The 18,707-nt window shown below is 56.2% G+C and overlaps 1 protein-coding gene across 4 annotated transcripts in view; it reads left to right on the forward strand.

The window, feature by feature from the left end:
• Positions 1-18,707, forward strand: part of KSR2 (kinase suppressor of ras 2) — an 85,219-nt gene that overhangs the window by 1,338 nt on the left and 65,174 nt on the right. For all 4 annotated transcript variants that reach the window (XM_069870892.1, XM_069870893.1, XM_069870895.1 and 1 more), the window contains exons 2-4: positions 7,571-7,711; positions 8,523-8,673; positions 17,998-18,499. In XM_069870892.1, coding sequence (XP_069726993.1) covers positions 7,571-7,711; positions 8,523-8,673; positions 17,998-18,499 — 794 coding nt within the window. The remainder of the gene's footprint in view (positions 1-7,570; positions 7,712-8,522; positions 8,674-17,997; positions 18,500-18,707) is intronic.

Consider the following 18,707-nt stretch of genomic DNA (forward strand, 5'->3'; position numbering starts at 1 on the left):
CTTCCACCTGGCTGTGCCCCCCAGCCTGGACACCTCCCTTCCTCCAGACTCCTGCTTTTCTGGGCTGCATCTGCTCGGCCCTCCTTCACTCCTTTCACCAGGCTTCATCGCCCCAGCCTGGCTGCATCCCTTTGTCCAGGCTCCTGCTTCAGCCAGGCTGCATCCCCTCTGCTGGACCACATGCCCCTGATCCAGCTGCATCCCTTCCAGTGGGCTCCTATTTCCCCATCAGGCTGCATCCCCTTGGCCCACCTGCATCCCTACCACTAGGCTGTGTACCCTGGCCTGGACACGTCCTTTCCTCCAGGCTCCTGTTTTGGCTGGGCTGTATCCCCTCCAGCCCACTGGCATCCCTTTCACTGGGCTGCATCTTTCTGGCCTGGCCACATCTCTCCAGCAGGCTCCTACCTTCCATCCCTTCGGGTTCCCTGCATCCCTTCCACCTGGCTGTGCCCCCGAGCCTGGACATTTCCCTTCCTCCAGGGTCCTGCTTTTCCAGGCTGCATCTGCTGGCCCTCCTTCACTCCTTTCACCAGGCTTCATCGCCCCAGCCTGGCTGCATCCCTTCGTCCAGGCTCCAGCTTCAGCCAGGCTGCATCCCCTCTGCTGGACCACATACCTCTGGTCCAGCTGCATCCCTTCCAGTGGGCTCCTATTTCCCCATCAGGCTGCATCCCCTTGGCCCACCTGCATTCCTTCCAGCGAGCTGCGTTACCCCCAGCCTGGCTGCACCTTTCCCCCCGTGCTCCTGCCTCCGGAGCTGGCTGCATCCCCTTGGCTGGGAGGCAGGCCAGCATCCTCACCCCCGGTTTCTTCACCGCGGCAAAATGCAGCACCTGCCCAAGCCCTCCCGGCTTCCCTGGCAGCAGGGAGAGCCCTGGTGGGAACGGGGATGCTCTGCCCAGTTACGACCTTGATGCTGCGGGGGATGAAGGCCGTGGGGCCATGCCAAGGGGAGCCCTGGCCTCACCGTGAGCCAGGGAGGGGGCAATCCTGAACCTCTCCGCACCGGAGGCTCCTTGAGATGCTGGGGGAGTGGCGAGGGGAGCGTGCGGTGGCCTGGTGCTGTGGAGCTCCTCGTCTCTGGAGCAGCCAGGTTTATTTACAGGTAAAATCCATATAGGCAGAAGCTGCCGAGCGGTGCCCCATCTGTCATAGTCCCAGAGGAAAAGGTTCCCCCTGGAGTGTGCTGGGACCTGGCTTGGGATGGATTTGGGGTTCAGTCGGAGGTTGGTGGGCCGGGATGGGCAGGGGAGGTCTGGGCAGGCTGGGATGCTCGGGGCCCCATGTCAGTGGCACAGCAGGGAGAATCGTGGCCACAACGATGCCGTGACCGCGGGGGGGACACCGAGGAGTCTGTGGGGGTGTGGAGGTGGCTGATGCAAAGCTGGTGCTGTGTGGGGGTGGATTTTGGAACTTGGCCCCGCTCAGGCCTTTTGGCTGGTGCTTTATAACCCACTAGCTCTCCCTGAGGACCCAAAAGTGGTGGCACAGTGGTTCCTGTGCTCGGCTGATGGGTCCTGCAGCCCCTCTGTGAGGCAGCTTTTGGCTCTGGACTGTGACTGAAACACCCTGTCCTGTTGCTTTCAGTCGTGAAGGTCCTGAGCACCGTGGGGACCTGAGCACCCTCAGAGGAGGGACCCCAGGGCTGGGGTGGGTGCAGCTCCCCACTCTGCATCCCTGGCACTGACTTGTGCTGCGCTCCTATCCCATTCCTGCTATTGCCTCTCTCTGATCCCATCCCACCTCTCCACACAAGGGGTTGCCAGCTCAGCCTGGAGCTCTTGGTCCACGCAAGGCCCCGGAGCAGCCTCAGAAGAAGGAGAGGGAGCTAGGGAAGAAACAGCATCAATTTAGGGTTGTGCGGGAGACTTTGCTGGAGGGTGGACAGGCTCAAAGAGCCCCCAAAAGAGCCAATGCCCAGAGGACTGCAGTTTATCCCACGTGGAGTGACCTCCTTATTAGGGTCTGATGAGTTACTGCTTCCCCCCCATGGATGGGACCAAGGGGAGCTGAGGAGTGTGGTGAAGCCATCCTGGTGGGGTGCTCCTTCCCAACATCTCGCAGTGGGGCGTGGGCAAAGCAGCATCCTGGTGTCACTGGGGCAGCTCAGCGTGGTCTGGATGCAAGGTTTGGCGGTGCCTGCGGGGAGGCTGCCTTGCAAATCTTGGATGCTCAAAAGGAAGCATCTCTCCAGCCCCTATGGATGGTGCTGCACCCACTGCCAGGAGCCCCAACGTCACCTTCCCTTAAACACCCCCAAACCAGGGTGCCTGCTCTGTGTCTCAGCCATGGGCATCCCTGCCAATGCTCAACGGGGCGATTCCCAGGAAGGGAACGAAAACAGATGAATTCAGAGCCAGATTCCCCATGCCAACACGTTGGTGCAGGTCTGGAGCAGCCCCACAGGAGCCCATGGCTCCCAGTGGTGTTGTCCTGGGTTGCCGCCAGCGTAAGCAGGAGCCGAGCTTGGCCCTGAGTCCCTGCCACCACCGCCGCGTCCCAAGGACGTGACGCACACACGGAGGCCCCACTCGGAGCTTCTTCCCTTCCCATCTGGTGGCAGCAGAGCTGGGCCAGGCACTGGTGAGCTGAAGGGGACAGTGGCCAGGGACAAGCAGGCTGGGAGGGAACCTCACCCAGGGAGATTTTGCACAGTCCTCCCATAGGCACGAGCCTGGAATAGCATGGGTGAATCCATTTTTTTTGGTTAATCCTTATATGCTAAACCTGGATTTTGCTGGATTAATAGAAGTTTTTGCATATTTTTTTCTTTTTTTTTTTTTAAACCACCTTAAGGTACATGCGACTCCCCATCCTTCGTGCGCTGTGGTTGCATGAGGAGCTGATAACAGCATCCTGTGAGGCAGCATCCTTCCTTTGGGATGGGTACCACCGGCTGCATCCCAGTTTCAGCAGCATTTCTTGAGGCTGGGAGGCTTTTAGGTCTTGCTTGCACTTTGGAACAAGCTCCAGCGGAAACCAAGGCAGCGGCTGGGGCTGAAACACCAACTGATGCTGCCTGGAGTGGGAGTCGGGGCCAGTTCTCTTCCTACGGGGGGGCAGCAGAGCATCGTCAGAACAGGAGGGTGGGAGGGAAACGGCTGCCCCTGTTGTCCCTGCCTGGTCCAGTGTGGGTGATGGGGCGTTATTCCCTATCTCGGAGTGGCAGGCGTGCTTTAAGTCTCTAAATTTGCATTTAGGGTGTAAATATGAAAGAGGGGTGCTGCTACCCGCATGTTTGCTGGAGGTCAGGGGGCAGCACGGGGTAAAAGTAAGAAGGAGAAGTCACTGGGTGCTGGGGGATTTTTCTGACTGTGTTGCTCTCTATTAATCCACCGGGGTCAACCCCCCTCCTCATTTCAAAGCATGGGTCAGGGCTCCCAGAAACCAGCAAATGGCTCCAGGGTTAACCCCAAGATCAGCAGTTCCCCCTCCCTGGGCAGCTGTGTTCCTGCTAGGAAGGGGCACCCTCCTAGGATGCTTTTGGTGGTTGAACATGAGTGAGGATGGGAAGAGGCACTCAGGGAAGAGATGTGACTGTTGCCAAACTTGCACGGGCTGCGGCCAAAGGAGTCGCTGCCCCAACACTGCGATTTTCACTACCTGGGCATGTGGATTCTGGAGTCCTGAGCAGGGGAAGGACATGGGTCTGCTGGAGTGAGTCCAGAGGAGCCCTCAGAGATGATCCGAGGGCCGAAGCACAAGGACAGGCTGAGAGAGTTGGGGTTGTTCAGCCTGGAGAAGAGAAGGCTGCAGGGAGACCTTAGAGCAGCTTCCAGTGCTTAAAGGGACTGCAGGAAAGCTGGAGAGCAGCTCTTGATCAGGGAGGGCAGGGATAGGACGAGGGGGAAGAATTTGAAGCTGAAAGAGGGGAAATTGAGATGAGATCTTAGGCAGAAATGTTTTGCTTTGAGGGTTGCCCAGAGCAATGGTGGCTGCCCCATCCCTGGAGGTGTTCAAGGCCAGGTTGGATGGAGCTTGGAGCAACTGGATCCAGTGGGAGGTGTCCCTGCCCATGGCAGAGGGTGGAACTGGATGGGCTTTGGCGTCCCTTCCAACCCAAACCATTATGTGATCCTCTGGATTCTTTGGTGTCTAATGCTGTGGGTGAGCACAGCGCTCTTATCCCTGGGCTCTATCCTCCTGGAGAACCAGGCATCTCCAGGCTGCTGGGTTGAGCCATTTCAGCCCCTGCACTCTTGAAAAGAGCCCTGGGGACCATTTACAGTGCTTGAAATAAATGGTGCTGAGAGGCAGAGATGGCATGTGAACCTAGCAGGGTCTGGAAAGAGCCCTGAGAGAGAAGATATAACCATGGTGAGCTATTCCCCAGCCCGGGGGTGCTCCAGGTGTCTTTGGAATAACGAGCCCCATGGTAGGAGTTGGGGAAGAGTCGCTCTGGTTGTGGCTACGTGCTGTAGGAAAGCATCCATCGTAGCCTGCTGCTTTGCTGGGAATATTTGGAGGCACAGAGTAACCTCTCTGCTTTGCAGCATAAAGGCATCAGGCACAGGCACGTGCTGATTCCGCTGTGCCAAGCGGGACGGGGTGTCTTGGCAGGTGTGGGCTCCCTCTCGATGGCTCCCTGGACGCTGGTGTTGGCAGCGCGTGGTCTGCCTGTGCCATGTTAATTAATTTTCACCTCGTGCTCCCGCAGGTGGATTTTCCGCTGTCTTTCCCTGGTCGCCAAGCAGGGCTTGGTGCCGTCTCCATCCCAGCTGACGTCAGGGCAGGCGCAGGGTGCTGTGCCAGGGGGTGCAGCCGCCTTCTCACACCGGCTGCTTTGCTCCCCGCTCGCGGTGCCTCCTTGAGGGGAGCAGCCACTCGCTCTGAACCCCGGCACAAGGGGAAATCCTCCTCGGGGTGATGGGAGGCAGGTGGAAAACCCCGTCGAGGTGCAGAGCAGAGAAAAGGGAGTGGAGGGGGCTCCAGCTCTGGGCGATCCCAGCCCCTCGCCACTTTGGGGTGACCCAGGGTCCCAGGGGAGTGACATGGAGTCGGGACATCCCTCCCCTGCCTGTACCCATCCCTGCAGGGGTCTTGTTTTTCAGCAGGTCTGTGCCTCAGGGAGGAGAAGAGGGGATCCAGGACCTGCTGGCCCCTCACTGTGGCCAAGGGGAAGATACTGCTCATGGCTTTACCCAGTTTTGCTGGAGCGTTGCACCCATCCTTACCCCCTTGCAGTGCTGGAGGCGGGAGAGATGCTTGAAAGGGTGTGAAAACTCAACCCCAGCTCCAGGAGAAGGCGTGTGGTTCTCCTGTAGCCCTGGTCCCACTGGCATCATTCCCAGTTGGACTGGTGGCTTGTCCCCCTGCCATTTCCCAGATGGGTAAACTGAGGCACAGAAAAGCTGAAGGGAGTTGTGCTGTGACAGGAGCGTGAGGCAGGTTCTGGCCTTCAGAGCAGAGCAGCATTTAGCACGTCTGCGACGTCTCTGTCCCTCACAGGGAGGGCTGCGCAGTGGCTCAGGGTGAGCGAGAGCATCCCCGAAGCCACGGGATGGGACTTTCCCTGCAGCATGGGGCTGTCTCGATCGCTTCCCTTCCCAGCTCAGGCGGTGAAGCTCTCAGCAAAACAAGAAGTGCCTGTGGACTTTGCAGAGGCTTGCTGGGCTTGTTTTCCCCCAGCTTGAGCAGACCCATGGACCAGAGCATCAGCCCATGCCAGGGCCCTCATTAGTGCTAATGATGGCCCTCTGACCTCTCTAGGGATGGGTGGGGTGGACTTGCCTCACCTGGAGCCTGGAAATTTAAGTCCCTCCCTCCACTCTTCCTATCCTGACCCTGTTCCCAGCCCATCTCTGCTTGGTGGTGGTGGAGGAGGCTGCTTAGTCTCCAGCTCTGTCCCCATTCCAGGACCCTGATTTTAGCACTGAGGAGGCTGTTGTGGCTCTGGTATTGCCTTTGGTGTCCCCTGGGCTCTCAGCCTGGGGGGGTGCAGAGAGAGGAAAGAATGAAAAGCAGGATGGTAGGGATAGAGGTGATATTTTCTGGAGGGTTTTTACTGTGTTTGTGTGTGGGGAAGGTTTTTTTTTAGGGGGGCAGGAGCGGCCTCTGTGTGCTTTCAAGCTGCCTGCTGCTGTTTCCCCTCCGAGGGCCTGGGGTGCATTTAGGATGTGCAACCAGGGCTGATCCTGAGTCTTTTTGATGATCTGTATTGGGAGATTGGCTCTTCTTAAAGGGCAGACCTAGCAGCTGGTCAGGGCGATGCTGAGCCAGCCCCACAGGGCTCCCCATGGCTTCTCCAGCCTCTCCCGTTGCTGTCCCCACCTCTCTTTTGGGTATTAATCTTTGGTAATTAATCCCTGTGGCCTTTAGCCAGATCAGGGCTGGGGAGAAGCCACCTTGGCAGAGCTGCCACCCACCTGGGTGATGCTGGTGGGATGTGAGTGTGCAGCCTTGCTGCTTGAAAGGGGATGGGGACCACCAACCTCTCCCTTGCCTGTGCTGCCTGGTCCCTCCCCAGGGAGCAAGGAAAGGCTTGGTTCTGCCTGTTTCACACCTCTGTGGATGCACCCAGCTCCCCCCAACCATGATGAGCAGGTGCAGGGGGGCTGATTTTCCCTGCTCCACTCACATACATCCCATCATCACCGGGTCCCATGGAGAGAAGGGACCAGGGGGAGGTGGGGAAGCTCTCCCAAACCCTGTGATGCTGCTGTAGGGTTTCTTCCCTCATCTCTCTATTCCAAACCATCGCATATTTTGCTCGTCTATTTTTGGGGTGCGCAGGAGCTGGCGGTGGGCAGGGCCACAGCACCATCTAGTGCTGCCGGCAGCAGGGAATCACCCAGCTGGAAAAGCAGGAGCAGGAAATCCCAGCAGGTTTCTAGTGAGCTGGGCTCTGCTCTATATTTCAAAGAAAGGAGGCCAGTCGCTCAGTGTCTTTATTTTGGGAGCTGTCAGTTTGCGTTTGGTAACGCGGCGTCTTTGGTCTCGTGGTGGGAAGGCTCAGAGGGGGGATGGTTGGCAGAGGGATGGGGTCACGGCTGAGCAAAGAGGGGTTGATGGCTCTGGTCATGGTGGTGAGGAGCAGTGGGAGAAAGGAGGGCTGAGAGAGGCTAAGGAATGAACTCAACATCCCAACCCTGGCACTGTGTGATGCTGGGGCGGATCCCAAAGGGGATGCTTGGGTAGGTCTCTTTGCACCAAGCCTGGATATAAGAGAGAGGAGTGAGTCCCTTGGGTGCTGGGCAGTGCTGGGAGAGGCTGGTTAGCGTGTAGGAGAAGTGATGCCCTGGTGTCCCCTTCCCTCCCTCCTCTGTGGGATCCTCTGTACATGACCCCAGCACTGAAGCACTCTGGGTTGGGGAAAAAGGAGATGAGAAAGGGCTTTTTTGGGGGGGGAAATGGCCCACTTTGGACCCCTGACTTGATGCTAAAGGGGTCCTTAGCTGCAGAAGCTTGGCAGCAGGTAACAGGGGGTGTTTTGAGGGGCTGTGTGCCCGCTAGGAAGACAAAGGGATGATAGAGCCCAAGATATCCACAGTCTTGTGTCCCCCTCTTGCTGTGGGGTGGGTGGGGGGTCATGGCAGGGGTCCCACAGGGCTTTTGCCTTCTCTTCCAGAGCAAGCTGGTCAAATATTTCAGCCGGCAACTGTCCTGCAAGAGGAAGGTGGCCTTGCAGGAGCGCAATGCCAAGCTGGAGGGCTTCCCCCAGCTCCTGCACTGGTTCCGCATTGTCGACATCCGCAAGGAGGTGATGGAGGTAAGGGCTGGGCATTGAACGTGCTGGAATGGGAAGGGCCCTGTTGCGGGTTTGGATGCTGAGCCTCTCCGGTACTATTTTACCCAGGGGGTTGTGGGATCCTCAAGCAAAACTAGGTAAGGGAGCAGATTTTTCTGCGATGGAGACTGGCTCGAAGTTACCTGTTGGCCTTGAGGCAGGCTGGATGTGACTGTACAGGTGGTGGGGAGTGGGATAGGAGACCAGAGCAGAAGGATCAGGTTGTTTCATTGCATGGAATGGAGCTGCAAGCCCATGGTAGGAAGTGCTAGCCGGGGTCACCCCACAGCACTTCTCCACGCATCGCTGGTCCTAGTGGAGGATGTGAGTGTTGGGAGACTTTGTGGGCACTGTCACTCCTGCAGCGTGGTGGTGCTGTGGCAGGTCCAAGCATCCTTCTGCCGTGTCCTGGGATCCTGCAGGTGATGTGAAGGGTTGGCACACGGTGATGCTTCCCTAACACCTCCCCCAGGGAAGAGGAAAGCCTGTCCTGAAGCTGCCCATCCCTGTGTGTGCTCTGGGCATAGGCAGGTTTTCATGGTGCCCCCAGATGTCCTGGTGTTGAGCTGGGTCTAAAGTTACCTGAGACTGCAAGAACTTGAGATCAAGTTGAGCCTCAAGCTATGCCCTCCAGATTTTCATGTATATTGAGATGGAAAATGAGTGGGTTTGGGTCTGTGACCCAAATAGGGCAGTGGGAGGGAACATCTTCTTGTCTACGTGCCCTGAGTTGCTGGTTAGAGGATGTTCTAGGATGGTTTATTCCTCCCTTCTCACTGTTCCTTCCCGTCAGGAGATTGCCCCTGGGCAGCTGAGCCTGGAGGAGCTGCTGGACATGACCGACGATCAGGTCTGTGCGACTGTGGAGAAGTTTGGAGCCAACAGTGAGGAGTGTGCCCGTCTGAATGCCTCCCTCTCCTGCCTCCGTAGCGTCCACAAGTCTGGTGAGTCCAGCACCCTTGCACCTGCTGGATGAAACCCCTTGAGTCCGGTGGGGTGTGTGGCACCATCCTGTTGTGATGACCCTGGGAGCACGGCTCTAATGCTTCAGAGCTGTTTGCAGAGTATTCACCATGGATTTGCAGGGCTGCTGAACCCCTGGAAGATAGCCAGGTGTGAGGACATCTTCGCTCTTGAGCATCCCCGTGTCTCAGGAGTGTGTGCATGGTGACTTGTTTCTCTGGGGAATGATGAGTTGTGTGTTACCTGTTGGGAAGCTTGATCCCTCTTGCTTGCAGGAGCAGAATTACAGCATGGTCAGGGTTGGAAAGGCCCTCTGGAGCTCATCCAGTTCAATAACCTGCTAAGGCAGGGTCACCTCCAGGGGTTGCGTCCAGGCAGGTTTGGATCTCTCCAGAGAAGGAGACTCCACATCTCCCTAGGCAGACGGTTCAAATGTCCCATCACTTGCATAGAAAAGTTTTTCCTTATGTTGAGGTGGAACTTCCCATGCTCTGGTTTGTGCCCGTTGCCCCTTGTCCTGTCATTGGGCACCACTGAACAGAGTCTGGCCCCTTGTCCTGCAACCTGCCTGTCAGGTATTGATCAGCGTTGATGGGATCTTCTCTCACCCTGTCCTTCTCCAGGCTGTACAGACCCAGGTCTCTCAACCTTTCCTCATGAGAGAGATTCTCCAGTCATCTCCATGCCCTCTGCTGGGCTCTCTCCAGCTGTTCCTTGTCTTTCTGGAGCTGGAGAGCCCGGAACTCGACCCAGAGGGGCAGAGCAGATTAGGAGGTGAATCTCCCTTGCCCTGCTGGCCACACTCTTCTCCATGTACCCCAGGGTCTCCTTGGCCATGAGGGCTTTTGTTGAACTTTGTTAGCAGAGCCAGCAGACTGGAGAGAAACCGTTTAGACTCAGTGAGCTCCTGCTGCTCAGCATTGCTCCCGGTTGGCTGCACCCCAGTACCCAAAACCCCTTCTCAGGGAGTGGGGGTGTGGGTGCCTCCTTGCAGCAGCTGGGGGGATGCTGGAGATGTGGGGGGGTTTGGGGGACACCAGGGTTGGGGTGTGTGTGGGTGCCAGGGTGTTAGGAACACGGGGGATGCAGGGGTGCAGGGCTGGGGGGGTTTCAGTGATGCGGGGGGTGTGGATGTGGGGCTGGGGGTGTTTGAAGGATGCGAGGGGAGTGGATGTGGGGCTGGGGTGTTTCAGGGATGCGAGGGGCATGGATGCAGGGCTAGGGGGTTTACAGGGATGTGGGAGTGTGGATGCAGGGCTGGGAGGGTTTCAGGGATGCGAGGGGCATGGATGCAGGGCTGGGGGGTTACAGGGATGCGGGGGTGTCGATGTGGAGCTGGAGGGGTTTCAGGGATGTGAGGGGCATGGATGCAGGGCTGGGGGGGTTACAGGGATGTGGGGGTGTGGATGTGGGGCTGGGGTGTTTCAGGGATGTGGGGGTGTGGATGCAGGGCTGGGGGTTACAGGGATGTGGGGGTGTGGATGGGGTGTTTCAGGAATGCAGGGGTGTGGATGTGGGGCTGTCAGCTTTTGGGGTTGCAAGGATGGGGATGGATGGGTTTTGGGGATGGGGGGAGGTTCCAAGGATGCGAGGAGTGGGATTTCAGGAATTTTTGGGGTGCAGGTGAGGGGCTGGTGGATCCCCAGGGATGCGGGGCTGGGGGCGGTTTCAGGGATGCGGGGGGTGTGGATGCGGGGCTGGGGGGGGGTTCAGGGATGCGGGGGTTGTGGATGTGGGGCTGGGGGGGTTACAGGGATGCGGGGGGTGTGGATGCGGGGCTGGGGGGGGTGGTTCAGGGATGCGGGGGGTGTGGATGCGGGGCTGGGGTGGTTACAGGGATGCGGGGGGTGTGGATGCGGGGCTGGGGGGGGTGGTTCAGGGATGCGGGGGGTGTGGATGCGGGGCTGGGGGGGTTACAGGGATGCGGGGGGAAGCCAGGGGATGCGAGTGCGGCGCTGTCGGGTCCCCGGGCGGTGGCAGCAGAGCTCCGTGCTGTAGAGCCGGCTGCAGGAGCAGGAGCTGGAGCTGCTCGGGCTGGAGCTGCGCTTGCAGCCTGTGAGCGGGGCTGAGGGCTGGGGGAATGGTGAAACCCTGTTTCATGGTTTAAAGCCCCAGCTGTCCCCTTCCCAAGGGCTCCCTTCGTGGTCTTAGCCTGGGGCAATGGTGGTTGTACACTGGTTTAGCTGTGGTCCCTGCTGGGAGCCCTGGACTGGCAGGATGCTTCTGTAGGAGGACCCCAGTCCTGCCAGATCCCTGAGATCTGGGACCCCAAATCCCTCTGCCTGGCTCCTGTTCCCTCTCAGGGGTTACTCTAGCTGCATCCCAGGATCTGGAAGGATGGAGGGTGAGCCCTGCTGGTGCGTTTTCAGCTGGGTTTTGCGGGTCCACAGCAGCCCCTGGGGACAGGGGGGGGACAAGGCTAGTGGTGGGGAGGCAGCGTAGTTGCCGGGCTGGATGCAGCAGTGGCTTCCACCCCTGTGCCAGAGCAGGGAGGTGGGGATGGCTGAACCCAGCCCGACATTTCCCATGGAGCAGGATTCCCTCACTCTTTAACTCCCTTAAATTCGATTCTTGCCTGTGCTCCTGCCCTCCTTCCCTTTGGCATTTTCACTAAGTCTCTCCGCTATTTGAGGAAGGACATCGATGCCTCCCTTGGAGCCTGGGGAAGACTCTCAGCCTGCTCTTTGTATAAATACCTTTGATTCTCAAAGCCTGTTGCAAACAAATGTTGCTTTACTTGCTGTGCTGGCTCAGTCCAGCCCCTGCACCCCCCTCTTCTGCCCCTCTAATCCCTCAGCCAAGGAAACTCCTAGTCTAGGGCTGTGATGGAGTCACTGTCCTTGGAGGTGTTAAAACATGCAGATGTGGTGCTTTGGGATGTGGTTTGGTAGGTGTGTTGGTGTTGTGTTGATGGCTGGATTTGATGATCTTGGAGATCTTTTCCAACCTTAATGGTTCTATGGTTGTGACTCCCCCGTGCCCCAGTGGGACTCCTGCTTTGGAAAATCCACATGAGCCTTCAGCTCAGCAGCTGCAGTGGAGATGGTGAAGCATCTTCTGCTCCTCAGGTGGTTTCTGACTGGCAGGACAGGGGGGAACTGGGGGGCTGCAGGATGCTCACTGCTTGATTTACTTTTTAATGGGGCAAGTGATGGGGCTGCCAGCCCTCCTGGTGGGATGTGGCTTGGTGGCCCATTGGGTCCCTGCAGGAGGGAGTTTGCTGCTATCCAGGCACCACTGGTATTTGTCTTCCCCAGCGCTCCATTTAACTCCATCCATCATTGTGCTGCTCTGGTGGGGGCTGTGGGCTGGGCTTTGCAGTGAGAGCTGTTGTTTTGTCCCTCCAGTGTTGCAGAGATGCTGCTGGGTCTGTTCCTTCTCTGCTGGGGCCGGAGGCTCTGGCTCTGTGGTGCAATGTTCCTTGGCATTGTTGGCTGCTGGAGAAAACCCTGGGCACGTGGTCTGGTGGGTGGCACAAGCCTTGGGGACTGCAGGGCTCCTGCCAGCCCAGAGGGATGCAGGACCTCCCTGGGGAGCACAGGAGACCAAACCCCCTAAATTTCCAAAGGTTTTGGATGTAGAAAGTTTCACCTGGATTGGGAGATGGTCTTTTTGTATCCTGCTCAGCACAGCTGCGTGTCCCCTGTCTCTGTGCCAGTGTTTCCATGCTTGGCAGAGCCTTTGCCATGTCAAATGGTCCTGTTTCAGTGACCCCCCTGCTTTTTCTCCCCCTGGGAGAGCCCTCTTCTGCATGGGGGGGAATGACGGTGCTGGTACCTTTTGTTGAGATCAGGGTGAGATGCTTGCTGACTGCCCCAGGATGAGATTGGGTGGTGGGAGCAGATCATCCCAACCAGCTGCTCGGGGCTGGGTCTGAGAGGCACCACGGTCCCAGCAGCATTTTGGATGGGGCGGAACAGTTTCTGATACGTTGGCAATGTCCCCCTTGTGCTGTTGGGGGCAGCTGGGACCATGCAGAGATGGAGCTGTAACGCTCTCATCTGGGGTGTGTTAAGGGAATGTTGTGCTCCATTCATCACTCCACATCTTGGTAACTTGCCGCCAGCTTTGCCCTATCTATGAGCTTGGGAAGGAAGGTCTAAGCTGGCTCTACAAGTTGGCCTGGCCTGTCTTGTGTCCCCATGTCCCCTGGGTCTCCATCCAATGCACCACCAACCCTCTTTTGAGGGATATTAGCTGCTAGATGTGCTGTCTTGATCCCTGGGAGCTGTGTTACGCCTGGCTGGACCCGCAGTGTCTCTGTATGGCAGTGATGATATCTTGGGATGCAGTGCTGGGATCTCAGGTCCATCGGGTTATCACAGCCCCTCCAAAAGGAATCCCAGAGGTACCATGCTGTGATGGGCATGGCTTTTTATCTGTGTTTTATCTCCTTGTAAACCAAGAGATAAAGTACCAGAAAGATATTGAGCTGCTGGAGTGCGTCCAGAGAAGGGGTACGGAGCTGGGGAAGGGTCTGGAACCCAGGGGTTCTGGGAGCAGCTGAGGGACCTGGAGCTGTTCAGCCTGGAAAGAGGAGGAGAGGAGACCTCATCACTCTCTGCAGCTCCTGGAAAGGAGGTTGTGGTGAGGTGGGTGCTGGGCTCTTCTCCCAAGTAACAAATGATGGGATGAGAAGAAATGGCCACAAGTTGTGCCAGGGGAGGCTTAGATTGGATATTTGAAAAAAATGTCTTTCCTGACAGAGTGGTGAAGCCCTGGCAGAGGCTGCCCAGGGCAATGGGGGAGTCTCCATCCCTGGAGGGGTTCAGATAACATGCAGATGTGGCACTTTGGCTTGTGGTTTAGCTTGCATGGAGTGGTTGTGTTGATGGTTGGGCTGGATAAGCTTAGAGGTCTTTTCCAACCTTGATGATGCTATGATTCTATGAGATGGTCCTAGTCTGAAAATAGAATTAATGAGCAAGTTGCTGCCTCTTTAAAACATCGTGTAATTTCTTTGCAAGTGCGATAGTGGTCGATTCCTAGAAGCCAAGATTAGTAATAATAAAGCAGGAATGAGGTACAGTATTAACCTTTTCAATCCATCTCTATTTATTGAGTTGTTAATTAGAGGCATCTAATTTCCCAGGCCAATTCTGCCTGGAATTAGGGGCTGAGGAGGAGGCAGGGAGGAAGCAGGATATTGTTTTATCACTTAAACGATGAGGAATTTTGCCAGGATGGGGTTTGATGACAGGGAATGAGCCCCTTCCCAAACCAAGCATCCTGAGGGCATCAGAGAAAGCTCAGGAGCAGCTTATAAATCAAACCCATGTTATATTTGTCAAATATAGTGTCAACCCTATATTAAACCCCTGCTTTATTGCGTTAACCAGTCTGTATTGGATTTTTCTCGACTACGAAACCTTACCCTTGGCAGCAGTATTTTATTAGCAGCCAAGGCATCAGCTTTGAATGCAAAGGGGGATTAATTTAATATTAAGTAAGAGCTGAGCGGGGCCGCTGTGGATTGAGGAGTTGATGGTGTGTGACTAGTGAGTTATGCGTGGAGGTTATTAGCTGTACTACCGGGAAAACTGATCCGGAGCTGAATATTTATGAGTTGGTCCAGCCCTGGGAGGGGTGTGGGTGGCTGGGGGCCAGCACAGGGTCAGCCGAGGTGAGAAGAAACAACAATGAAAAGCAGTGAGCATCCCCGTTTGGTGCAAAATTGAAAGCTGCCCTGGCCATGGTATAAAGATTTGCAGAGTTCATCAATCCCTAAGGGGCAGAACATTATTCCCAATGTTTTGTTTTAGGAAATCAAAGCAAAATTTGCTATTCATCTTCTGGAACGAGGGGGGAAAAAATGGCTTTTCTGGTGACATTTTCCCATCCCTCTGCATCTCTTGATCTATGAGCTGCATCCCGACGGCGGGTGCTCCTCTCTGCCTCTTCCCCAGAGTTTGTTTGCTTGTTTATTTTAATGGAGTGGCTCAGAAAAAGCTTCTTCCCTAATGAAGTACGATGGAGTGAAGGAGGCTGAGCGAAGTGGGGAGGTAGCAGCAGCACAAAGGAGATTAATAAAGCCCTTTTTTTCTCTCCTGTCATGCTGGTGGCCGGGGCTCAGTGGCAGCTGGGAGGAGAGAGGAGGTCAGATGGGTGGTGGGCAGGTGTAGCCAATGCTCATTTCAATATGCAATAAATATTCCCTCTTTAAACAAAACAAAGAGGCTTTTACAAGTGCCCAGGCAGCTTTGCAGCACCATTGAGGCAGGCAGAGCCTGGGGAAAACTGAGCAATCATAGAATCATGGAAGGGTTTGGGTTGAAATGGACCTTAAAATGGACCTTAAAGCCCATGGGCAGGGACACCTCCCACTGGATCCAGTTGCTCCAAGCCCCATCCGACTTGGCCTTGAACACCTCCAGGGATGGGGCAGCCACCACTGCTCTGGGCAACCTGGGATAGGACCTCCCCGCCCTCACAACAAAACATTTCTGCTTAAAATCTCATCTCAATCTCCCCTCCTTCAGCTCAAAACCATTCCCCATCCTCCTATCTTGGCACTCCCTGATCGAGAGCCCCTCCCCAGCTTTCCTGGATCCCCTTTCAGCACTGGAAGCTGCTCTAAGGTCTCCCCATAGTCTTCTCTTCTCCAGCCTGAACAACCCCAAGTCTCTCAGCCTGTCTTTGTGCGGGAGGTGCTCCAGCCCTCGGATTGTGTCTCTGGCCTCCTTTGAACTCCAACAGATCCATATCCTTTACTGATAAAAATGAAGGGGAGTTTGCTTCTGTGTGAACCCTTCCCTTGGTTTTCCAGCTGGGAATTGGCTCTGGCAGAGCAGCATCACATGGGGGAGCCCTAGGGGGAGGAAGAGAAATCCAAAAGCATTTAAGATGCTTTGCAGTAAGTAGAGTTTGGGCATTTATTTTTGTTATATTTTGCCTTTCAAGTGTGTTCTCAGTTGAAGTATCTCTCATCAAGCAGAGTGCCCGCTACCTGCAGCCTGCGTGTAAGCAGCCGTGTGTTGAAAATGCATTTCCTCAGCTTAGCTGGGGTATTTTTAGCCCTGACGCACCCACCAGCCCCATAATGGGTTATTTTTGCTCTCGAGTGCATCAGCCGTGTTATGACAGAGCCGAGCAGCGAAGGGGACTGCAACGAGGGGAAGATGCCACGGCTGAGCTGCAGGCTGTGGAAGCGGCCTTGGCTCTCCTTCTTCGTTAACTGCTGCTAATTACTGCTGGTGGTGGGAGCGTGGGGATGCTGCTGGGCCAGCAGAGCTTGCAGAGGAGCCAATGGGGGAGCACCTTGATTTGCATACATTTGCAAATCCCTGCCTGGCAGGTTAATTAACTGGAGGGGTCAAGGGCTTGCAGAAGGATTTAATTCATGGCGTTGTCCTCTTTCACCATGGCCCTTGGCTGTGTGTGAAGGTGGGAGCCACCAGCTGGGGTGGCCTTGGGGACCGATGACCACTGGTGGCCTTGGGAGCAAGGAACAAGTCTCTGGCTGTGTGGTGGTGGGTCGAGCAGCCAGGCTTGTTTCCACAGGCAGGGTGGCCGTGGTGAGATGTCCCTGCGCAGGGCTCTTCGGACTTGTCACCTGCTATGTCCCCACATGGATTGAGCTGTTTTGGCGATGGCTTGTGTGGGTCTGTGGTGGCTTTGGAAATGCAACTCCATCCAGGCAGAGCTGAGGATTTCCTGCAGTAGGATTTTTTCCTTAATTAGCTAAAATACAAGGGAAGTGCGCTAACTTTTTTATGAGCCACTTGGTGGGTCGAAGGGCTTTTTGTGCCAGCTTGAGAAGACTTGCTTTATTTTTTGTTTTCTGCTTTGAGGGGGTGATTCAAGAAACCTCCTCATCCTCCTTTTCTCCCTGGAGTTTTTTTTCAATCCAGTCCTAAAGCTTTAATTTCCAAAGCCCTTTCCTCCTCTCCTTTTCCTCTGGAGCTTGAAATAAACCATTCCCCTTGAAAAGGCTGAGGAGAGAAGAGGCCAGGCAATTAATAATCAAAGAGGGGATGGGGAAGGAGGGCTTTTAAAATAAAGAGATAGTGGGTTTATGTTGGTTTTCTTAGCAGAAGTGATCAAAAGGAGCTGGCAAAGGGACCTGGAATAGGGTCTGTCGCTGTCGTGCTGTGAAGTTGCTGCTCACAGCCCTTTGCTCTTCTCTGTGCCAGTGGAGATGCATAACTAGAAGCAGAGAGGAGCCCTGCTTAATTACACCCTCCCTCCTTTATGCAAATGGAACCACTGAGTCGCAAGAGGGGAGTTTGTAGGGGTGAGGTGGGGGCAGCAGCCTTGGCTGGGCAAGGAGTGTTGTACCCCTGTACCATCTCTGGGTGTGGTGGGGACACAAGTGGGGGGCTCAGTGGGATAGGAAACATGTGGGCAATGCATCTCTCAAACCCTTTTGAAGTATTTGTGTTCCACAGGGACTTAGACAGGCTGGAGAGCTGGGTCTGTGCAAAACTCATGAAGTTCAATAAGGCCAAGTGCAAGGTCTGGGTTGGGGCAATCCCAAGCACAAATCCAGGCTGGGCAGAGATTGGATTTGGAGCAGCCCTGAGGAAAAGGACTTGGGGTGCTGAGGGATGAAAAGCTCCACATGAGCTAACAAAGTGCTCTTGCAGTCGAGGAAGACATCTAGGTCCTGGGCTGCATCAAAAGAGTGTGACCAGCAGGGAAAGGGAGGGGATTCTGCCCCTCTGCTCTGCCCTGGTGAGACCTCACAGGTAGTCCTGCATCCAGTTCTGGAGAGGGAGGACATGGATCTGTTGGAACGAGTCCAGAGGAGGCCACTGGGATGATCCAAGGGCTGGAGCACCTCCTGTATGAGGACAGGCTGGGAGAGTTGGGGCTATTCAGCCCGGAGAAGAGAAGGCTGCGGGAACAGCTTAGAGCAGCTTCCAGTACTGAAAGGGGATCCAGGAAAGCTGTGGAGGGGCTCTTGATGAGGGGCTGCGGGGATAGGGCAAAGGGAAGAGTTTGAAGCTGAGAGAGGGGAGATTGAGATGAGATCTTAGGCAGAAATGTTTCTCTGTGAGGGTGAGGAGGTCCTGGCCCAGGCTGCCCAGAGAAGTGGTGGCTGTCCCATCCCTGGAGGTGTTCAAGGCCAGGTTGGATGGGGCTTGGAGCAACCTGATCCAGTGGGAGGTGTCCCTGCCCATGGCAGGGATTTGGAACTGGGTGGGTTTTGAGGTCCCTTCCAGCCCAAGCTGTTCTATGATTTGCTTGGCATGCGTGTGGCATACTTGAGGCTTGCTGGGATTTTGGGGGTGGATGTGGTCATAGGGTGGGGGTTGTGAAGATTGTGGCGTGCTGCATGGCCGTGTCCGTGTGCTTTGTCGCAGGCGGCAGCCTCTCCAAGCAGGATTGGACCATCCAGTGGCCGACAACGGAGCCAGGGAAGGAGAACAGCCCCGGGTGCCAGCCGGAGTCGGGGCAGTGGGGCAGGACGCACCTCTCGCCGAGCCCCAAGGTCCAACCCAAGTGTGGGCAGCATCACTGCCATGCGGGCTCTCCCCATGGACCCCTGTACACCCACGTGGACCGGCTGACTGTGGAAGGTCACCCAGGGCTGTGCCCACCCCTGGAGTCTGGCCACCGCTCCCTGCCGCCCTCCCCACGCCAGCGACATGCTGCTCACACCCCGCCACGTACCCCCAACATCGTGACGATGACGCCGCCAGGCACGCCGCCTGTCCGACGGAGGAATAAACTGAAGCCCCCTGGGACGCCTCCACCCTCGTCACGCAAACTGATCCATCTCATCCCTGGCTTCACCGTGCTGCACCGGAGCAAATCCCACGAGTTCCAGCTGGGGCATCGTGTGGACGAGGCACACACCCCCAAGTAAGTGGGTGCGATGGGGTGATGAACCCCATCCCAGCTCCTTTGGAAAAGTGGAAAATCCCTTAATGTGGGGTGTGGTGTCTTTTTTTTTTTTTGAGCTCTGAGGTGGAAAAGCCCTTTAGAGGTCTAGCGGGCAGTGGGGATGCTGCTGGGATGGTGTCTACTTTGCTTGCCTAGGACTTTGTTTTGGGAGCGTGGGGCGGATGGG

Source organism: Phaenicophaeus curvirostris, chromosome 17 (genome assembly GCF_032191515.1).
Source record: "Phaenicophaeus curvirostris isolate KB17595 chromosome 17, BPBGC_Pcur_1.0, whole genome shotgun sequence".
NCBI classification, from domain to species: Eukaryota; Metazoa; Chordata; class Aves; order Cuculiformes; family Cuculidae; genus Phaenicophaeus; species Phaenicophaeus curvirostris.